Source organism: Chelon labrosus, assembly GCF_963514085.1.
Source record: "Chelon labrosus genome assembly, chromosome: 21".
NCBI lineage: Eukaryota > Metazoa > Chordata > Actinopteri > Mugiliformes > Mugilidae > Chelon > Chelon labrosus.
Window position 1 is genome coordinate 22541557 of NC_140354.1, and position 23270 is coordinate 22564826.

General features: G+C 43.4%; 1 protein-coding gene across 1 annotated transcript; it reads right to left on the reverse strand.

Annotated features, from left to right (window-relative positions):
• Positions 1 to 7629: 7629 nt before the first annotated feature.
• LOC311506750 (ATP-sensitive inward rectifier potassium channel 12-like) lies at positions 7630 to 9265 on the reverse strand (the record flags this gene model as incomplete). The annotated part of the gene is made up of 1 exon (XM_084570816.1): positions 7630 to 9265. The coding sequence occupies exon 1, from the start codon at positions 8917 to 8919 to the stop codon at positions 7630 to 7632; it is 1290 nt and encodes a 429-aa protein (XP_084426942.1). The 5' UTR covers positions 8920 to 9265.
• Positions 9266 to 23270: the final 14005 nt, after the last annotated feature.

Here is a 23270-nt window from a genome sequence, read left to right on the forward strand (position 1 = left end):
AAAACAATGACAAGGAAGAAAGAGGAAAAGGAGGAAGAGGGAGGAAGGAGAGGAAAATAAAGGTGGACGTGGAGACTGAAGGAGTGGAGGACGGGGACAAATAAAATGAAAGGAGGAGGAAGAAGAAGAAGGAGACGTCTCCATCGTCTCTGTCCACACGGACTCCATCTTGGTTCATCTAGTTTTCTGCCTCCATGTTTCTCCTGGTGACTCCTCTCCTGATGGTTTTACCCCGCGTGGAGCAGATGGAATTTATTATTAGATGATCATTAAAGGAGACCACCTCCAGACCCTCTACTCCTCATCCATCAGTCTGATCTGATCTGATCCAGGAGGTTTTTATTCTTGCCTGTTAAAAGGTTAAAGCACCACATGAGGGCAGCACAGAGGTTCCTGAAGAAGGTGCAGGTCAACAGCAACAGTTCAGATCTTAAAATAATTATTAATTATTAATGACATTAATTAGGAACTGTAAATATTACTCAGATAGTAGGAATAAATAACAGAGACAGTTCTGATATCAGAATAATTAGCTTCATATAAAAACATGAAACAGCACATGTAATCAGTCTCTAAGTTAAATACATGTGCTGATTCTAAACATTAGATGAATAAATGACTTTCTGATATTTACAGTATTGTTGCTTCCTGCAGCAGATTACCTCTGTGGCCCTGGCCTCTTCGTCCCTCTGCTCGGCTCGTTCATCCTCAGCAGGAAGTTCTCCGGTTGCTCTGTGTTTGCCGTCGGTATTTGAGTCAGTGCCCGCTGTAATCCAATCGGCCTGTTGCTGTAATCAAATACTGAACGTCTGCAGGAGTCCAGGCCCGGAGCAGCAAGTATCCTACTGAGTGATGTGCTCAGCTGGAGACGAATGTCTCCATGGGCAAAATAACTTGGAGAGACAGATGATCACACAGTATGTCTCAGTGATATTGACCTGACCTGTCTCAGCAGAGCTTTCAGACGGTCCGGACAAAGCGGGATTCAAACCGGGGGTTTCTCTTCAGAGGGTAACACGCCTGCTTTAGGGCTCCAGGCACAAATGACAACACATCTACGTCATTGGTCTGATTCACTGAATATTAAATTAGTATCTACTGAAAGATAAATCATTTTAATGTTTTATAACACAATAGTAACATTGTATTTATTTATTTATTTTATTTTATTTACACTGAATTTCAACAGTATGAAATAATTTTTCAAAAAAATATTTATTTTATTTTATTTTTGTTCTATTTATTATTTTATTTATTTTACAGTTTAATATATTTCAACAGTATGAAATGATTTATTCAAATATGTTCACATGAAGATTAAATATTTATTACAATTATATTTTATATTTTATTTTAAGAATTTGTCTATTTATTTTACAGTTTAAAGTAACTGTAAAATATTTTTATTGCAGATATGTTTTGATGTAGAAAAATATTTATTTCATTTTATTTTCTATTTATTAATTTATAATTTTATTATTTACAGTTTAAAATATTTCAACAGTATGAAGCGATTTATATATAAATAACTGAACTCTGCAAAATATATTTATTCAAGTATGTTTTGATGTAGAAAAAAATATTTATTTTATTTTTGTTCCTATGAGGATTAAATATTTGTTAAAATTATATTTTATATTTTAGTTTAAGAATTTGTCTATTTATTTTACAGTTTAAAGTAACTGTAAAATATTTTTTATTCAAATATGTTTTGATGTAGAAAAAATATTTCTTGTCTTTTCTTTTTCTTTTATGTATTATTTTATTTTATGTTATAGTTGTAATACATGGTCAGCATACATTTTTTCTAATTTGTTTTATTTTACAGTTTCAAACTATAACTGAAATATTTTTATTGACAATATGTTTTTCTGTAGAAAAATATTTATTTTATTTTATTTATTTTACAGTTTATTAGTGAATTAAAACAGTTAAACACAGTGGTTTACGATTAGACTTTTATTGTGAAGTATCTTCCAGATTTTCTTACACATGCTACAGTATGTTCCTTCTAAATGTTCAAAAAGCTTTTTTGTTTTTGTTCCTTTTTACATAATAAAAAATTCACACGGTGTTCTCTTTGCACAGCTCCTCATGGATCACTTAGATGATAGTTTAAATTACAGTCCACTCCGTCCTGATTTCCTCTCTCGGTTCTTCCCAGACAGGGCGGCTATCTCCAAGCAGTGATCTTCCATTCACCAGTTCACCTCCCTAACCTCCAGGCTGATCACACCCCTCGAGAAGAATAATACGACGCCCCCTTACGGAAAGAGGAGCTGCAATATAATATTAAGAAGACGCCACGGTGTTGAATTTGTTCTTGGTCTTGATTATCATGGATCCAGGATGAGGACGTTGTTTTATTTTCCACATGGAAACTTTAACTGAGTCTAAGTTTTCATCACATCAGAGTTTGGGAGCTTACATCGGATATTAAAAGCTCACACAACCCTGTTAGATTAGAGGGAACGTAGAATAACACAAATGCATTAATGTGAACACCCATAAACTAATACTTAGTCAAAGAACCCAGAGTTTGGGACTGGAGTCTTTGGCCAGTAATGGATTTTTATAGAACGAGAACATGATTTCAGGTGGTGCACGACCCTGGATTTAAGTTTATATTTAAAACCCAAATTTCCACCGGTCATTTCGATCTTAATACTTGAAGGAAACGTCTTCAAGAGTCCAGCAGCCAGTGTTTCAGGTTGTCTTCTGGATACTTCTGTGCCTGATGCTACTCGGATCTTTTCATGATTCCCTCAACCTCCACTAAAGTCCAAAGCATGATGCTGCTGCCACCATGCCGTGCTTTTGTTGACATACCGTGTTGTTCATGCACCAAACGTACCTTGGACAATTTTTACTAATGTCTCACCTTGGGTTCTGCACAATTTGCAGTTTGTAAAAAAATCAACTTTTTAGTATTTTCTCATATGAAACACATAAAACCACCTGAAGTACTTGGATTTTGACCTTCTGACTCAGCTCAGGTGTCAGCTCAGTTCCATTTGGTGTCACTATAAGATACGTGAGATCATTTACCTGATATGAGGAACTTAAAAAGGCAGTTGTGCAGTTTTAATATAATAATACTTGATGGTTTTAATAACAGATACTGCCTGGGCCCAGTTGAGGGTGGAAGGGGTTATGTAATATCCACGCTCCAGAAATATATACAGTATATATTTCCACTCTTTTGAAAACCTAAAACTTTCAAGATGCAACAACTGATACGATCCTGTGCCAAAAAACGTCTGCCTGCCTGTGTTGCTCCTTCTTATTTCCTCACTCTCCTCCTCCTCCTCCTCCTCCTCCCAGCAGCCGAGGGAAGAAACGGAACCTCTGCAATTAAGGCCGTGTTTTCCTTTCAGGCAGCCGGCCCACTCTGCGTGCTGGAAGACAGAGGACCCTCCGCGGCTTCTCGTCCTCCAACACCGCAGAGTGGGTGGGAGGCGTCCAGGTTTATTCTCAGCCCTGCGCCCGTCGCGCTTCACATCTCAGAGGATGCAGCACTGGGAACGGAAGACTTTAATCTGAGAGAACACCCTGGAGGTTAGCTCACAGGCTCAGGGCGGTTTAAGTTAAATAAACTGACATTTGACACGTTCATATTCATCTGTATATTTACATACATGTATTCACACCAATCAGCCACAACATTATGACCACTGACAGGAGAAGTGAATAACATTTAAACCATCTTGTGACAGTTCAATGTTCTGCTGGGAAACTTCTGGACCTGGCATTCATTGGTGTGGATGTTACTTAGACATGTAGCACCCACCTAGACCAGACCAGACACCCCCACCCCATAGCAATGACACTCCTTGATGGCAGCAGACATCCCCAGCAGGATGCAGCCTGACACAGACACACACACAAAAACACTTTAGGAACAACTAAAAAAAAAAAACATGAAGAACAGCACAAGGTGTTGACCTGGCCTCCAAATTCACTGGATCCCAAACTGATCAAGTATCTGTGGGATGATCCACAGAGGCCAGACACCACAGGACACCCTCAGAAGGTCCATGTTGATTCTCTGATGAGTCACCACGAGGTAGACCTGCACAATATTAGGAAGGTGGTCATAATGTTGTGACTGATCAGCATATATGCAAGAAGAAACCTCTGACCTCCAACCAGACACTGATCCACCAAGCAACGACTATAAATTACAATCCTTTCCGCTCTCTCATTCAGATTCTTGACATCAGTGCAAGTACAGATCCTGTTACAAGTGGATTAAGACCCCCCATTTAAATTAATTCAATTCTATTCTATTTATATAACATCAAAAACAATACTTGCCTCAAGATGCCTAGCAGTGAACAACAGAGTCTTCTAATTCCAGGTGAGTCTCTGCTCATTAACTGACTCTAGTCATTTGAGTTTCAGGTGGAGATCTGTTCCTATTTACACCCCGACCTCTAACCAACCTATTAGAACTGAAGGCTTGGATGAAACGTCTTCAAGGGGCTCTACAAGTTTGTTATTGACTCCTTAAGTTGATTAATCCTTTGTGAAAATCAACAAGTTGTCATAAGTGTCCAAGTGTATAGTTTCTGGTTTCTGTCCGACGTCCGTGAAGCAAAACGGAAAAGCTGTTGGCTTTGTCAAACATATTTTATTGTGTTTTTTCTTCCCATTTGTAAGTGCATTTTATTTATTTATTTATTTTAACCAAACCCTGCCAGGAGAAACCAAAACCAATAGCTTCAAATTAATTTAGTGGAAGACGGCGAGAAGAGATCCAAGACGTTCGAGCGTCCAATCCCTGTAGGCAAAGAAAGTATCTCCAGTTCCTCGATTTGAACAAGAAATGAGACACTTCTATTGTTATAGAATGAATATCCAGTCAAACAATAAAAGAAAAAAAAAAACTATTTATTTACAGCGTCAGCCGGAACAAATGTACAAATTTACGCCTCGTTCACATGCAGGAAGCTTCTGACCCTGATCTTGGTGCTAATGGCAGAGGAGCCTCCATTTGTTTTTCTAGAACGCGCTGATATTTCCAGCACGAGTCAGCGATAAATATATTAATACAAATGTGTTGAATTGTTGCTGAAATGGCAGTCAGGTGTAGAAGTTAACCCACATGGAGCTTTTGGCGTGACAAATGTGGAGGGGAAATGAGAGCAGGAGTCTGACCTGAAACCTTTATCTCCGAACAATAACAGAAAAAAAAAAAAAAAGAAATCAACATGAAATACATGAAATCAACAGATTTAATAGGAACTACATTTATGCATGTTTGTTTTTTATGATGTGGAGATTTATAATTTTACTAAACATAAATCATCGTATGTAGCCGTGTGATAAAGATGAAACCAAGAAGTACAGGGTATTTCTCAAGTCACAAAAATATCTAACATTTAGAAATCTTTAGTAAATAGGGTTGATATCAACAGTTCATCCTCAGAGCTGGGCTTTCCTCTCGGTCCATATATATTTTTAGGGGTTAGCCTTTTGATTCCACGCAGAGAACAGATGTGACACAGAATTACTCCTCACTGAGCCCCGCGGGTCCTTCATGACACGGGGCTTCATTTCAGATGACTTTAATTAGACTTCTCCTCCAAATGCATGTGTCGTGTCTTAGGCTTCTAGTCACAGAGGTGGTTAAACATGACTGTGATTTCGAACACAGACTCGGTTGCACCTTCAGCTCAGACCACCAACCGTGCAAAAATATCTGAAGAGGTTTTACAGACCTTAATGTTCTGTCATTGAAAACTTGGCACATTGCCGCAGCTGTAGTTTGAAGTTTGTCCAGGTGGGGGCCCATTAAGTAGGTCTCCTACTGTCGTCAAACAATCAGCACATTGGCACTGCTGTAGTTAAAAGTTTGTTGTGTCAGATGTGGGCCTTTACGGGGGTTTCTACTGTCATTTAAAACCTAGTGTACTGCCACTGCTGTAGTTTAAAGTTTGTCCAGGTGGGGGCCCATTAAGGAGTTGTCCTATTGTTGTCAGATGGGGGCCTTTACAGGGGGTTTCTACTGTCAATGAAAACTTAGCGTACTGCCACTACTGTAGTTTAAAGTGTGTCCAGGTGGGGGCCCCTCTGGGAGGTCTCCTACTGTCATTGAAAACTTAGCAAACTGCCACTGGTATAGTTTAAAGTTTGTCGTCACAGGTGGGGGCCAATTAAGGAAGGTTTCTACTGTCACTGAAAACTTAGCGTACTGCCACTGCTGTAGTTTAAAGTTTGTCCAGGTAGGGGCCTATTAAGGAGGTCTCGTACTGTCATCAAACAATTAGCACATTGGCACTGCTGTAGTTTAAACTTTGTCATGTCAGGTGGGGGCCCCTTTAGTGGGCTTTCTAGTGTCGTTGAAAACTTAGCAAACTGCCACTGCCGTAGTTTAAACTTTGTCCAAGTGGGGCCCCTCTGGGAGGTCTCCTACTGGCATTGAAAATTTAGCGTACTGCCACTGCTGTAGTTTAAAGTTTGTTGTGTCAGATGGGGGCCGCTTAAGGGGGGTTTCTACTGTCATTGAAAACTTAGTGTACTGCCACTACTCTAGGAGGTCTCCTACTGTCATCAAACAATTCACACATTCCCACTGCTGTAGTTTAAAGTTTGTCTTGACAGGTGGGGGCCCCTTGAGGGGTGTGTCTACTGTTATTGAAAATGCAAATGTAGCACATTCCCACTGCTGTAGTTTAAAGTCTGCCAGCCCTCAGGGGCCTCCTACAGACCTGAGGCCCCAACCAGCTGCCTCCCTTGCTTGTTGACAAGCTGCAACTCTGCCGACGAGCACATCTACAGTGTAGTATGATCTGTTCCGGTGTTGTGTTGGTTTCTACTCCAGAAAGTATAAATCTAAACCTAAATGACCTGAGATAATAAACACTCCTTAAACTGAACCTGAACCCTTTGTGTTGCTTGTGATTTGTGAGCTAAAGCTAAACCTTTGTGGAATATCGGTAGTTAGAATACAGACGAACACACTGTCTCTACTTGTTGGTCATTGATGCCAAAAGTATTTGCATATTGGAGACGCCGTCCTCGCGTTAAAAAACAAACCGTTGTGATGGTTTAAAGCTTGACAGGTGCAGCTATAATATCCAACAGAAATAAACCAATTAATCGTTTGATAGGAGTTCTCTCAAAGCCATAAAGTTTTCTGAAAGAAATGAGTTCTCATCAACTGTCAAACGTCTCAAAATGTTGAGTCTCTTGAAGTCCACGTCTGTAAATTAGCTGCATGTATGACGTTGTGTAATATATAGAATATATTAAAGTCTTTTTGTTCATGTGAGGCAAATTCACTGAGATGAAAATTCACTTTGATGATCCTGGAGACATCTTCTACGATCTGAGGAGCAAAACTATTGGACATGTCTCCAAGTATTTATACAAAACTATGTTATCATCATGCATTTTTATTACTGCCGTCTGTAACTGGATCATGTTTGCATGTGGTAAAGCTCAAAAACCATCTCAGGAAAACAAAACAAAAAAAGGTTTATCCAATTAAAGTTTTATCCTGGTATGATAGTGATCTGTAGCGCTGGTCCATGTCTTCAGCGGCGGTCCTCGTGTCAGCAGAGACAGTCACGGGACCTCCATGTCACACCGCTCTGCGTCCGAAAACGACAAAACAAGCAGAGGTTAAATCTCTGACTCTCTGCGGGAAGATGCTTCGTCGCGTCCGGCAGTCGTCGACTCCGATGAACACTTCCTGTCTTGCTCTTTCTCCACGTCTCCCTCGTCCTCCTCGTCCCTGCTGATGAAGGCCAGCTCGTTCTCGTAGCAGAAGGAGTTGGCGCCGGATGTTGGAAATTTCCTCTCCTCCATGTCCTTGGCGCTGCATCTCGGGGTGGACGGCACTTCGAAGGTTTTGTGAAAGTAGGCGTAGTCTATCCTGTACTGGCTCTTCTCCTCGAAGATGACCGGCTCGAAGCGGTGACCCCACAGGATCTCGGAGGGCAGGTAAGAGCTCCTCGCCTGAGTCGTCATCGCCGTGGCCTCCACCAGTCCCTCGAGTATGATCACTATCTCGAAGTCGGATGCCTCCAGATCTTGCTTACTGATGCCGAACAGCGGGCTCTCTTCGTCGATCTCATGTATGACGGTGAGCGGCGCGACCAGGAACAGGCGGTCCGTGCCTTTGTCGTAACCCACGTTCATGTCGAGCTGATCCAGCGGGATGTACTCGCCTTCCTCCGTGTAGCGGGGCTTCACCAGCTGAGCTCGCACATGAGCCTCCACAATGTGGCTCTTCCTTAGATTGGCAACTCTGAACATGAGGCACAGCTTCCCGTCACGCAACGCGATCACGGCGTTGTGGCTGAACAGCAGCGTCTCCGCGCGCTTCTTGGGCCTCGCCATCTTGGCCATGATGGCGCCGATCATAAAGGCGTCAATGATGCAGCCCATGATAGACTGAAACACCACCATGAAGACGGCAGCGGGGCATTCCTCCGTCACGTAGCGAGCTCCATAACCAATGGTTGTCTGGGTCTCAATAGAGAAGAGGAAAGCCGCCACGAAGGTGCTGACCTGCGTGACGCATGGAACAAAAGTGTCATCCCCCGCCGGGTGGTCCATGTCACCGTGTAGGAGCCCGATGACCCAGAACGCCAAACCGAACATCAGCCAGGACACCACGAACACCAGGCTGAAGAGCAGGAACATGTATCGCCAGCGGATGTCCACGCAGGTGGTGAAAATGTCCGATATGTACCGCTGCGACTTCTCATCCATGTTGGAGAAATGGATGTTGCACTGGCCGCCCTTGCTGACGAAGCGGCTGTGGTATTTGCGCCTCGTGTGGATCTTGCCATTGCCAAAGCTGCCCACAGCAGGCATGGTACTCAGTCTCAGGCCTTCCTCTTCACAGGACAAAAAGCTGTGGTGCTGCTGCTGCTGGTGGTGGTGGTGGGCTCTGCCTACGCTCATGCCTCAGTGGAGCACAGCCACAGGGCTTCACGCTATCAGCCCGGCTCATACAAACCTGACCAGGCTCACAGGAGGACTCAGCGTCGGCTGTAGACTCCTGGAAAGGTAGAACAGGCAGAATATAAATAATCATAAAGAGCAACTGTGCATTTAATTTGTTTAAACTAGAAATTATAAGTGTTTATAAGTCAAACCCAAAGACAATGATGTTGTTTACCTGTAATTTACTACTGATAGTTTTTTTGCAACATGGCTGAATATTTTTCCGATTCTGAGGTTGTGGACGAACCAGAAGACATCATCCAGGTCAGAGGTTAGTAGGTCAATCTACAGACCCCGGATGATGATAACACGTAACTCCAGACTCAACGGGGAATAGCGCTAGCGTACGATAACTAAATATTGGTGAAATGAACGAGTTTCATGGCAGATAATGTGTTATTTAGAGGCTGTATATCTTTTTCCCCTCAACATTCACGCTATATGGATATACGCTGATCTAATTATCTCCTGAACTAGTGCAAATGAAACAAAAATGGTATTTTATGCTAGAAATAAGATCCAGGTTGTAAAAAACAGTAGTTCTCCTTTAATGTAATGTGCGAGCTTTTTCTAAATCCTAAATCCTAAAAACTAAATTCTTCCCAGAATGTGGATCTGATATATTTTTGGACGTGTTTACACTGATATAGAGAAAAAAATACCTCAGCGTCAACTAACTTCATGGCACTATCACCACATAAAGCCCCAACTAAATGATTTGATAGCAGGAGTATAATCAGTTCTCAACTGAGAGAGTCCAGACAAACTTTCCACCACAACGTATGAATTTGTAGACAAGGCAGCTTGTCTTGCTTCCAGGATCGATTCTGGGTATGTCCAATGGTGACTACAAGTCTATAGACCGCCCTCTACCCCTCACTCCATGACACTGTAGATGTCCACTGCCTCTCAAGGGAAGAAAAACATCATGGAGGACTCTTCTCACCCCGGTCACCACCTGTCTGACCCCTTGCCCTCTGGGAGTTGATACGGGTCCATAACAAATCGCAAATCTTCCCCAAAGCCATCCAGCCATTCCCCAAGAAACACAACCAGCAACGATAAAACACCTGTGCAATACATTTCATATTTATTACTCTGTCTGTGAGTGCACGTTTTAAGAATAGAAATTTCGTTGTATCATGTCTACAATCACAATAAAGACTTTTCTATTTCTATTTAGAGTAATCCACTGTCACATTTAATAGCTTCAGGACTTTTAACTGTTAATTTCCCTTTTCCTTTGACTACAACTGATGGATTTAATTCACAGTGAAGCTGACTGTTACATATTCAGAGTTAATACATAAAGGTCAAAGTGTTGAAAGCCCTGTTTTCCCCTGGCTGCTTTGGAAATGCTCCGGTATATACAATACATCTTCCACTGATCAACAAGTTACAGAAATAGCCGGCTAATCCAATGCCCTGCCATTTTATGTGACGTATCTTCTATTTCCTCCAGCTGGCACGACTGCTGGAGTCACTGGAATACTGTGATGAGGCGGTGTGATTCCCCTGTGAGGCCGAACTGGAAACTAATATGGGGCAGAAAACTGGGTATAATAGTAGAGATGTGGGCTCACACACAAACGGGTCGATGGCGGAAATCGATCGGATCACTTCGGGGAATTTTATCTGGACCCCTAAGCTCTTATTGATAGAATAAGCAGCAGTAGTAAGCTTTGGGGTTTGGGTTTACGTCCGCTTAAACTAGACCTAAAATTTATAATTTAAAATTTCTGGAATTAATTAAATCTTCCCTCCTGCAGAATTCAAAATTAAATCACACCAACAAACCCAGGACACCTCTGGAAACAGATATTGACTTGACGGTCATGCTAGCAGCTTCGTGGTAAAAGCTAACCTGCGAAGCTAAACGTTTGCGCATCGACTCTCCATCGTAGCCTGACGTGCAAAAAAAGTTCTCCTCCTTCAGCGTCCTATGCAACACCTTCTCAGACGTCTTCTCTCTTTGCTGTTGCAGTGATTTGCATTTGATAGCTCCAACTCCGACGTGAGCAGCTCGGTTCTAGTCCAGAAACTCAAGAGACCTGACGATGGCGCGTATAACTCGTATTTTAGTAAATACAAGACGGTACAGCCAGTACACCAAGTGTAAACGCTTACAACGTCGAGCACAAACCAAGCTTTTACACAAACCATCGTGGTCATGGTGGTAGGTGAAAGGTCAACGTGAAATTTGAACCAATTTGCACCAAATCCATTAAATAGTCGTCACTAGAAAGAAAATGTTATCATGGGGGAATCTCTGGGAACCATTTGTATCTGTACCATTATTGACAAACCAAGGGTTCCAGGTGGACAACACAACACCCACATATGTTCCTATGTAAACCTCAACTCCTCATCAGTCTTTTAGAACCAAAGACTTGGATGAAACGTCTCCAAAAGAAACTCTACAAGTCCAGTTGTCTCAGCTTGTTTTGTTTTTTTGTGGATATCCCATGACATGGCTGACTGAGAACCTTAACTGACCACTCTGTACATTCCTATAGTTTATGGAGATATCTGGTGGACCAACAGATGGACAAACAGCAGTAGGAAAGGGTCATGAATCTCATGGTATTACTATCACTAAAGCTTCCACTCATATGACATGGCAGCAGTTTGCTCCAGTGGAACTCGCTTCATGCTGTAAAACAAGAAGCTGTGACGTCTTAGAAGGAAAGGGTCTCATCTAGAGTTCAGACAATTTTGTGTCATGGCGGATCCTGATTATGTTGTTTGTCCTTAACCCTAACCCACCCTAACCCCACAACGTTGACTGGCGGGTGAGAAAGAGATCCTCGAGATAATTACGTTTCGTTGTGTTGCTTCGAGATTAAGAGTCAGAAGATGTAAAGGGTTTTAATGAGGTCATGAAGGTCCCATCGTTTATACTCTATAGGTGCATGCATTCAGACTCCACGATCTTTGTCTTTGCATATCTGCAAGAGTGTTTTTTTACACACTCTTTCTCTGTGGTCTAGTTGCTAGGAGGCAGGAGTGGATATTAATATCTAATATTTTTGAGTCTCAGGAGCCACACTCTGCCTGCTGGGCTGTGATCTTCACGCCGGAGCAGCAGCGAGGACTCGTTTTCTCTGCTGACTATTCTCACCGAATCTGAATCACACAAAACAAGTTTTCAGCTTACCTTGTGTGGAAGTGTCGCCAGTAAATGTTGATTTCCAACTTTCCTTTTCTTCCCTTTAATGTCCCAGCTTTCTAGCCAAACTGCTGCATGTTTTCCCCCCTCGGGCTTCCTTCACCTCTTTTCCTCCGTTATGGGTAGAACCACTCTATCCTCCCGAGGCAGGAAAGTAAATGGCCGCGGAGTGTCCTCATGTCTTCATGTCTCTGCCTCCCAGTTTTAAAACGCCTCGTTCTCCACCAGATGAGGAGAGCATTACAATCCCTGCTATCAAGAGCTCCAAAGTTCCACAGAGATCCCGCTGATCAGAAACAGACGCAAAGATGACTTTAGTGAAGAATTGAAGTCGTAATTTCTGACCCTGGAAATAGCCCAACGTCTAGATCACAGCTCTCCCAAATTAAATGAATATAGGGCTCGCATGGCCTGCTGGGTCCAATCCAATCAAAAAATCAATTCCTCACAGCTCATTTTAGAGTCATGGCCAGTCGGCAGTCTCTCTTCTTCCACGTGTCTCTCAGTTTCTCAGTATCTGTGCCATCTGATCTTGTTCTGCTGCAGATCCCACTCTGTATCCCACATCTAGTGAACCATTGCTCACTGCTCAGCTCCAGTCCTCCCCCTCCCTTTCACGGTGTCACTGTAGATACTTGGCATTTGGAGACTTCGTGCTCTTCCCCTACAACGTGTTGATGGTCAGCTGATCATCGCTTAGCGTTGAAAGAACCAACCGGTTTATTCAGGACTGCCGTGTGTCCGACGCAGGCCGGGGCGTGCAGGTCTCTTTTTTTGGGGGGGGGGGGGGTTTGTTTGTCAATCTCACTTTCAGCCCAAACACATGCTGGGTTCAGCCCAGAAGGGAAATGTATCTGTCATGTGATCATCTGTGGAAAAAGACTCCACACGTCTGTAATGTTAATCTTTATGTTCCAACTGAAAGCAAACAGATCACAGAGTGGGTGGTGTGGGGTCCATCTTGACGCAGTCAGAAATCAGAGCAGCTCCTGGTGAACATGCCGGACCTTGAAAAGCCCATGTAGGCTGAACATCACTCACTTGTCTGATGTTTATTCATGTGGTTTATTTAAAAGACGCAGTACACAGCTCAGATATTGTACGCAGAACCCACCGACTGGACGTAAAGATGGACGAGCCCTCCACAACGAGAGGGTTTGAAGCTCAGCGGTGGTGTCTCCGGTCGTCTCCATCTTTGCCCGACTAACTCCCGACTAATTCAAAACTGTTCAAAGAGGTGGAGTGTGAGGGGAGACTGAAGACACGAGTCATCACATTTTTCTTTACTATTTCTGTCAGTTAAGTTCAGTTTCTTCTCCCCAAACCACCGGCTCCACCATTTCTTCCACTCGTAGCGATACCACTGCTCGGTTCCCGCAACGTTTCGGTTCAAGAGCAAGTTTATAACGGCCTTGACGTGCCTTTCCATTTCATTTCCATCAGTAGCTGAAGGATCCAACCACTTCAAAATGGCAACTCGCTAGCAACTAAGCTAGGTAGAAATTACTAAAAATAAACTTCTTAAATCTTTTTAATATTTGACTTAAGCAAAGTTGCTATTTCTAATATAGTTTGCAGTACTAGGACCAACACATTTAATTTCCCCTTTGATAAAAAAGAACAGGGTGAAATAAGGGCAACCCTCATACTTACCTGTCCTTGGAGGAATCTACAGGTGAGTATCTGGTCATTAACAGACTATAGTCACGTGAGTTTCAGGTGGGCAACACCCACAGATGTTCCAGTTTAAACCCCAACTCCTCACCAGTCTTTTAGAAATGAGCACTTGGATAAGACGTCTTCAAGAAAGAGTCCAGTTTCCCCTTTTCCAGCTTGAGAGCCTTCGTAGACATTCAACCCTGATTAATTGTATAAAATGTCACCCTGTACACTTGTTATGAATATATGAATGTAGAAATTAGCTACGGAGACCATACCTGTTTTTGTACCAAGCTGTAAACGGGTTTAAATCTGGACATTTTAACATGGAGGTCTCTGGGGATTGACTCACTTTTATTAGCCAGCCTCTAGTGGTCATTAGTGGAACTGTAGTTTTTTCAACGCGGACCCAAAATTAGTTTTTACTCAACCATGAACTCAGAGTGGTTGTTTTGCGCTTTTAAAGGTGTTTGGGGACAAATAAAAAAGCATTGGACGAATTAAATTTCGCTGATGATGTTGGCGCTAGACGCGAAAATTCTTAGAAGTAGTAGAAATATGTCTAAAACATGAAAAGCATTGTTCTAAATGGAAGATGATTGAGGTGCGTTGAGTGAGTTGAAGATTTAACGTGACCAGTAATGCTGGTGCTGTTTAAAGTCTGAGGATCATCAAAGTCACTATTATTTATGCACAGAACTGCATAAATACATCCACCAAATTTCATGAAAATCCGTTGTATAATTGTTGAGATAATTCAGTCGGGACACGTGCAGTGGTAGGGTTTTTAAATGCAATTTGGAAGGACACATAGGACAGAGAGCTCACACCTGTTTGGAAATACCTGGCCAGGTGTTTGGAAGTGTGCGTTTCACAAGACAAAAACAAGATTCCTGCAGCTCAGATTCACCAGAGGCTACTGCGGGTCAAGCCGAGCTGGTCTCCATATCAGTTTTCAAAATATAATAGGAAATAATATTTCAGTTATGTGGGGATTAATCCTGCTGGATGTCTGTTCGCTGAACCAAGAGTAGCGCGTACAACATGATCCGACTTGAGGTGGCCACAGAGACACGAGGACATTTAGTAAAAGGTTTAGCAGATATTGTTCTAACTGTAATTATTATGATTATAATGACATGTTCTTGTGGCGTGACTGTAAATGTACGATATAAACCGTGATGTCAGGCCTGTAAATAGGTTTTGGGTTCAGTTAGGGGGTGGCAGACCAGATGGGGATGTGAAGTGTGCTATGGGGACAGAGCGAGTCCAGAGCCCAGCCGATACCCAGCGAGTTATTTAAAAAGGCCCCCGCCTTCGCTGCGGCAGGACAAAGTGGGCCAGGCTCCACCGCATTCAGCCCCGTACGGGATGCAGCGCTCGGTCGCGCTCGATCACCTTTCAGACCGCTGAATCAAGAGTTACGGCGAGGTTATCGCGAGGGATCCATGCAGCTCTCTCCTGTTAACAGTTGCATTCACCATTGTGCAAAGAAAGGAAGTGGGTAAAGGATAAATATATAACATAGCCTGATTATTTTCAGCATTTACAGTCTTTTTTTCTGTTTATGCATCACATCTTTGTCTTTTTCTAAGATTTCTTCTTCTCAAACTGCAGAAAAAAAGCATTTTATGGAAAATTTTCACCAGATAAACTTCCAATAAAAATGGCTGCAGGCCCGTTCTGGACACCAGGAAGAGAAACAACAAACGCGAAGAAGACGTGTTGTACAGAGTCTCTGTTGGCAGCCACTCCTCAGCCCGTGAGCGTTGAGGAGTGGCGTCGTTCACCCACCCAACATAAAGAAACACTGTCCTCAGAAGACTTTCTCAAAAGGCTGATCATGAACCTTCCTGCTCCAGTTGTTGGTGTGAAACTCCTCCACTAATGATAAAGTACATTACAGAGAGAGAGAGAGAGAGAGAGGAAGGACTGGAGGTTGAATCCAGGTCGCTCTTACTGTGCGGCGACGTCTGCACTCAGTCACCAAACTAATTATTCCAGGATTCTGCCTCGAACAAGTGGAAAGTGAACGTGTGTGCACATTTTTCTGACCACAAATAATGTTTAGCTTGGCATTGTGGTCTGGTTTTGCTGAAAAGATAAAAAAAAAAAAAATCTTCTGGCTCATTAGGTGTTAAAGGTGTTTGTTACTGAGTTGCACCTCAGCAAAAACATTTATTTGCACAAAGCAAACTCATTCATTCATTCATCTTCTGTAATCTTCTTGTCCTGTGAAGGGTCACGGGGGCTGGAGGCGGGGTACACCCTGGACAGGTCTCCAATGAACCTAACGAGCATGTCTTTGGACGGTGGGAGGAAGCTGGAGAACATGCAAACTCCACACAGAAAGGAACCAGCCGGCGCGGATTCGAACCCGGAACCTACTGTGCCGCCCACAAACCAAACTTCCTGCTTTACTTTCCAGAAACATTTCAGAGTTTGCTAGTTTCCCCCTAAAAAAACCAATCGTCCTCCATGCCGAGGCTGGTGCTGCCAAACGAACACCGGTGCCAAATTTATATTTGTCTTAGGTGAACGTTGTGGGATTCATCCATTGTCATGGAAACACTGACAAATCTGAGTTTGAGCAAACAAGTTGCATGTAGGTCACATGCCTCTGGACCAGGTTTCATAACACCACACAAGTTTCAGGCTGGAACACAGAGAGGAAAAGACGAGCTGTCAATAAATACACACGAGTGAAGGGGATCGTGGAGGACGAGGGCTGCACTTCGAGGGTCGGAGCAGCCTCTGCACCGGCTGCGGTAATTGATCTTTGCATGGCTAAATGGGCCACTTATTTTTACAGCCTGAAGCAGGTGCACCTGTGTTCTGGTGGTTCTACGTGAGCCGCTGATCAGTCATGAGTTTGTGGGGCAGCTCGGCTCCGAACAAGCCCTGCAGGTGTGCACGAAAACCCACAACTTCCCACGTGAAAGGGATGCAACAACAAACTAAAGTTCATATTCTTCCAGTGAGAATTATACTTTAGTCAACATGTGGCAACGTGGGTAAATGCCGCTTTATAATTAAGAAAGAAAGAAATTATCTGGTTTGTTAAAGGAAGATGTCTTGTATGCTAAACGTCAGCTTAGCATTAGCTCTTAGCTCAAACGTCCTGCGCATCATAATCGAGCCGTTTTTTCCCAACGGAAAGACTCTGGAGCAGCTTTCCGCCACAAATAATAAAGCCCACAGGTGCCGAGTCCCCTCCACGATGATGGAGAAGGTTAAGAATCGGCGCTGCTCTTTCAGAAGTGTCGGCGGCTCACATGACCGGAGTTTCACACGCAGCAGCAGCAGCAGCAGTCACAGGGAAGGAGAGACGAGTGTTGGGTTTTAACGAGGTGCGATGTTCCTCTTTAGGAATGTGACTCCGAAGAGACCGAGATCGAGATTAGGCCTTCTGCACCGAGAGCTGCGGTTTGTAACGTGCACAGAAACCAGAGCTGCTGGGGATAAAGAGCCGTGTTTCCAGAGAGTACAGTCAGAAGACACCCCTGTAAAGCTTTCCTTTAAACACTTTAGAGGTTTACTAAAAATAATCTTTAGGGGTCACCTGAGGCGAGCGGTAACATATATCTGAGTCTCTTTTTGCATCATCTCTCCTTCAGGGTTCCTTTTAAATGCTGATATCCTAAGAAATCACTTAACATTTACAGTGCACAACAATCAGCCATAACATTGTGACCACTTGAACCTCTGAAGGTGTGCTGTGGTATCTGGAATTGAGACATTAGCAGCACTTCCTTTAAGTCCCGCTTTAAGTTTAAGAGGTGGATCAGACCTGTTTGCCCAGAAAATCCGCAGATGTCCTGAACAACTGTTTTGCTTTGTGGCAGGAAGAAAGATGCCATCAGGGTCGACGTGGCCTGCAGCAATGCTTAGGTAGGAGCATCCTCCACCACCCGTCCATCCACGACATATATCCGTGGTCTAGTTCTGATCCACTGTAGGAGGTTTCATCAGAGGTCAGAGGTCAGCATGGACACCCTGACTGGTCTGCAGCTACACAGCCCCAAACTAAACCAACCTGTGATCCACTGAGCGTTCTGACTCCTTTCTATCAGAACCAGCGTCAACCTCTTCAGCAGATATTTTAATCTATTGACAACCCTAATTTTAGGATTCTTGCTCTAAATCCTCCTACATGACTTGTTCTAATGTAGAACCAGCCTCAGAAAGGTGGTGATTCAACTGGATGATCATTCTGGAGGATGGTGGATGTAGACCAGTGATGACAAAATAATAGGAACATGTGTCAAATCAGTCGTGCTTCAAGCCAAAGCCTCCTTCGGTGAAAACACAGTAGAATCAGCTGCTCTCTCGGTTATTTAAAACCAAAGCTGTCATGAAGATTAGATTTATCGCAGGACTGTTATATTAGAATATATTCATTAGTGTACCTAATGAAGTGGCCCATTATCGATCCAGAGGGTGGCCAGTGTCACTAACCACTGCATCACCTGGCCGCCTTAATCTAATCATGTCAGAATATAAATATAAAAGATCAGCAGATACTTTTACTAAATTTAATTTAATTTCACTTTTTATTTTTATTTTTAAGTTACTGCTTTGGTCCTTTGAACTTAAGTAAAGGGTTCTAAATACTTCAAAAATACAGAAATCTTATTCAAACACTTTATTGAACGCTGTCAGTAAAACAAACACTCCTATTATTTGGCTTTTTAATAATTATACAATTAAACTATCCAATCACTGTGCACTGTACTGAGCTATAAACCAAATATGTAAATATCAAATACACTATTCACTGGTTTTAAACACTTTAAATGGAATAAAGGCTCATTTAGAAAAAGGAAGAAAAGAAACTAATCCTGTGCTTGTTGCTCCCTCTGGTGGTAACTTCAACCGTCTTCATCTTCTTGGGATCACAACGACTCAAACAGCTTCGTTCGTTCTTGGATGGAGAGGCCCTCTTTTAGACTCTGGAGGATGAAGAAAGACACAAAAATAAAGAAATGTAGGAGATGAAAGGAGAAGATGAAAGCCTGAATTATTGTCCATGTGAACAGCAGACTGGACTGGAGGGACAACAGTGATGCTGTGGACAAGAAGGTCCTGAGTAGACTCTAGTTCCTGAGGAAGATCAGGTCTTTCAACCTATGCAACAAGTTGCTGGAGACTTTCTACCAGTCTTTGCTGTGGTTTGTTGGGGGAGCAGCACCAGCAGAAAGGACATAAGTAGGATGGACAAATTGATCCGAAAGGCTGGACATGTTATTGGAAGTTAGTTGGAGATGTCAGACTGATCCAGCTCCACTCCCACAGTGAACGCTACAGGACGTCATTCATCCCAGGACAGAGACAGCAGCCTGTCACTGAACCAGCTTCTCTGTCTGACTATGGTGTCCTGTAGAGGGTGGTGGACATTGTTCGTGATGGACCAGAGTTTGTTCAGGGACTCCAGCTCTGTCCCTACCACAGAGTCCTCCTTCTGGATCAGCTTGTCCAGCCGTGAGGTGTCCTCCTTCTTCTTAGTGCTGCCTCCCCAGGACACCACAGCGTAGAAGAGGACACTGTCAACGATAGTCTGGTAGAACATGTCCAGCAGCTTCCTGCAGATATTAAACCACCTTAGCCTCCTGAGGAAACAGAAACGTCTCTGCCCTTTGTTGTAGACTGAGTCTATGTTAGCCCACCAGTCCAGTTTGTGATCCAGATGTAGACCCAGGTACTTCTAGGTCTGAACCACCTCTGCACACTCCCTGTTGATGGTTACAGGCTGCAGGTGGAGCCTGGACCTCCAGACATTCACTACCATCTCCTTGGTTTTAGCTGCATTGATCAGAAGGTGGTTCTCTGAGCACCATGAGACCAAGTTGTTCACCAGATTCTTGTCCTCTATGTATATGGAGTGTTTCCCTTGTGGATGATTAAAGTCTGTCTAATGTCAAAGTCTAACTTTTTACCTTTGATCGAACTATTTGACGCATGAGTGAAGCTTTCTCAGGTTTCCTGCGGAGAGCGGCGTCGTTTGAGTCCTCTGAGGAAAATAAGAAGAATCTGTAATAATGAGTCTCTCTCTCTCACGGCCGGAGGTTCGTGCAGGTAATCTAAAGTTAACTTAGAGTCTCACTGCTGCTCTGTCTCGAAGCGTCTCTGCCTGCAGACCACGTGGAGAAGGTGAAATCTTCGCGCTCCTGGCGGTTCGCATAGAGAGCCTTCAGCTTATTCTGGGCGTATAGTTTGTCCTGCAACGCAAACACACACACACACACACACACACACACACACGCACACACAGTTAATGGAAAATAATTCTTGAAGAATAGATGATGGAGTTAAACGCGAAGGTTTGAAGATGTTTCAGCACCATCCGAGCAATCTTCAGCTCTTCTCTGAGAGAACGAGCTTCCTGTCTGAGAAACTGCATCTCTGCCTCCCTCGCCCGCAGGATCACCTGATAGATAGATAGATAGATAGATAGATAGATAGATAGATAGATAGATAGATAGATAGATAGATAGATAGCTTTTAAAATGATTTATAATTACAGAAGCAGGATTTACCCTCTCTTTGTTTTCTAGACTCTTACCTCCATCTCATAGAAGCTGTTTACTTGAGCGTCGACGTGCGTTTGCTTCCCGTTCAGAGACAAACGCAGCTGAGACATTTCCTCTGCCTCCCTCTTAAACATGAGGACAGAAAGAGAAAGGACAAAATCAAAAGAGGCTTCATCCTTTCTCTTATCGAGCTGAGACGTGAGCGTTGACAGAGTCTCTACCTGCTTCCTCTTGAGCTCCTGGTTTTCCTTCTGGCACTGCGCGGTGGATTTCCTCTCGTCCTGCAGCTCCTGGCTCAGCTGAGAGTTCTCCAGACATTTCTCGGCGTGCTGGACCGACAGCACCTCCAGCTCCTTGTGCAGCAGCTGGATCTCCTTCCTGTGGAGAGTTTTAGAAGAGATTCTGAAAAGACGAAGCAACATGCATCCGGTTAAAGCGTACGGAAAGTTTAAGTTCTTACGGGAAATTGTCAACGTTTGAGTTTCAATGTGCTGCAGCTACACTTTACAGAAGAAAGATCCAAGCAATGCAGATTAGCTAGAATAAACTACAAGTACTATAAGTATATTGCCAGAGGAGTGAAGAAGAACACTTCTTAGTATAATACAGTAACCCTGGAATAAATGGTGCAGTAACAGGGTGAAACAGTCACTCACTCGTATTGGATGCGGAGCTGTGCGGCGTCCGAGCTCTCCCTGATCAGCTGACACTGTCGGCTCCTCTCCAGCTCCTGTTTGTGGGCTCTCCTCATCGCTACGATGGCTGTGAGAAAGAAAACCCTGCATTCAGTAGACTTTTCCTGCCGTTAAATCACTCAGATCACTCGGAACGTTTTATTAAACGTGTTTCCTTTACCTGCCATCGTGGCGGCCGTCTCCTCCTGCAGGAGCTGCTCCTTCTCCTTCAGGAGCTCAGCCACCTCCTCCTGATGCTGCTGCTGCAGGTCTTCAATCGTTTTCCTGTTCATGTCCTCCACAGCTGTCAGCTCCTGATCGCAGGAGGCCTGTTTTGACATTAGAGTGTTATAAATGTAATATTAGGTTACTTTCATAGCTCTGTTTTCTTATTCAGGAACCAAATCACAAATTTACATGATTTTAACCCACATCATCTGTTTTGAAGCCCCTCCTGTCTCTTTAAGGCCCCGCCCTCCCTAAAAGTCCGTCTGATTGGCTGGTTTTCAGGACGCATTTGTGGAGGTTCTGAAAACTTATTACAACACCTGCTGCGCAATATTGTCTTGTACTTGACAGGAAATGCAAACTTCCCCAATTTATCTGCATCCATTTCTGTTTGGGGATAACGTGCGACGTGACGGTGAATATTAAATACTTAACAACACTGTGGTTTAACATCATCTGCACGTTGTTTAAAGAAATATGGGACCAGTTGTCAGTCTGCATAAGAATGGGGGAAAAAAGTAGTTTTGAGTGTTTATAGATTAGTTTTTATGGAGCCACAAAAGAAAAAATATATTATGTGGAAACTATTTCTTCTGATGCATTTGTAATTGACCCCAATCTTAAAATTAAAACTCAATCAGCCTCTCCGAGTATGCATAGTTGATATTTCAACTGCATCCAAATGACTAAAGTTAAATTAATTTCTTGTTCTTTAGATCTCGCAAAACCTTCCACAATTTTTTGGGGAATGACTCGAAGCGTTCTCCAGATCTAGCAAAAAAAAATTTTCAGGATCTTTGTATAAATTTCTCTGGAATATCTTGCAAAATGTTCTCCGGATCTTGCAAAATAATATTTCATAGAACCCAGGTTACATTAGCAACTTTCGTTTCTCGACTCTTTCTTTCTTTCTTTCTTTCTTACTCTTCCTCTGTCTGCAGCTCTTGCAAACCAATCAATGCTGGCAGACAAATAAATGCATCACCACTAGTCTACCAGAGCTGGAATGTCTCCACAGACTTGTCCTGTGAAGGATCGCAGGGGGACTGGAGCCTGTCCCAGCTGTCATTGGTCTAGAGGGGGGGTCCACCCTGGACAGGTCTCCAGTCTATCACAGGGCTAACACAGAGAGACACTCACACCTACGACCAATTTAGAATCACCAATGAACCTAACCAGCATGTCTTTGGACGGTGGGAGGAAGCTGGAGAACCTGGAGAGAACCCACGCAGACACAGGGAGAACATGCAAAGACCACATAGAAAGGAACCAGTGAACCTTCTTGCCACCGTACCACCATGCCACCCCATTCAGAAACAGATTTTTATATTTCAAATCTTTGTTACCTGTAGCTTTTCCAGATTTTTCTGCTGAGCATCCAGCATTTGGATCCTAAACTCTTCCTCCGTTTCTTCCTCCATGAAATGAGGCTTCTCCCTGCAGGTATTGGTCTGTTTCTCTTTGGTGTAGTAACCGTGCAGGTGTTTCATCTCGTCCTCGTGGATCTGCTGCAGCTCCTTGATCTTCTCTTGAAACTCCGTCTCCAGCTTTTGCATCCGTTCCTTGTGGTAATCCTCAACTTTCTGTATGTCCTCCAGGAGTCTCTGCTTCCCGGTCTCCGCAGACATTATCTTTTGCTCGGCGCGCTCTAACTCTTCTCTGAGTGCGTTGTTGTCGTCCTGAAGCTGACATAAGGTTTGATTCAAAGCCTCTTGCTCATCGGTTAAGCTGAGGTCCTGCTCCTTGTAGAGAGCTTGCAGCTTGTTCTCATTTTGCTGAAGCTCTTCCTCCAAATCCAGGTATATCCTATCTGATAAATAGATTAACTTTGCCTGCTCTTGCATGTAATTTAAGTCAGCTGCAGAAGTATTTTCCACACTGTGATCCACGCTACAGTCACTGCCATTATCAGAGACTTCCCGGCACAGCTGGCGTAAGAATCTGGACCTCGTTTGCAGCCGTGATACGAGTCTCTCTAACCAGTCTGGTTCTTTCTCTGCCTCTGTTTTCTTGTCCTTCTTTTTACCAGATTTTTCTGAACCTGAGTCA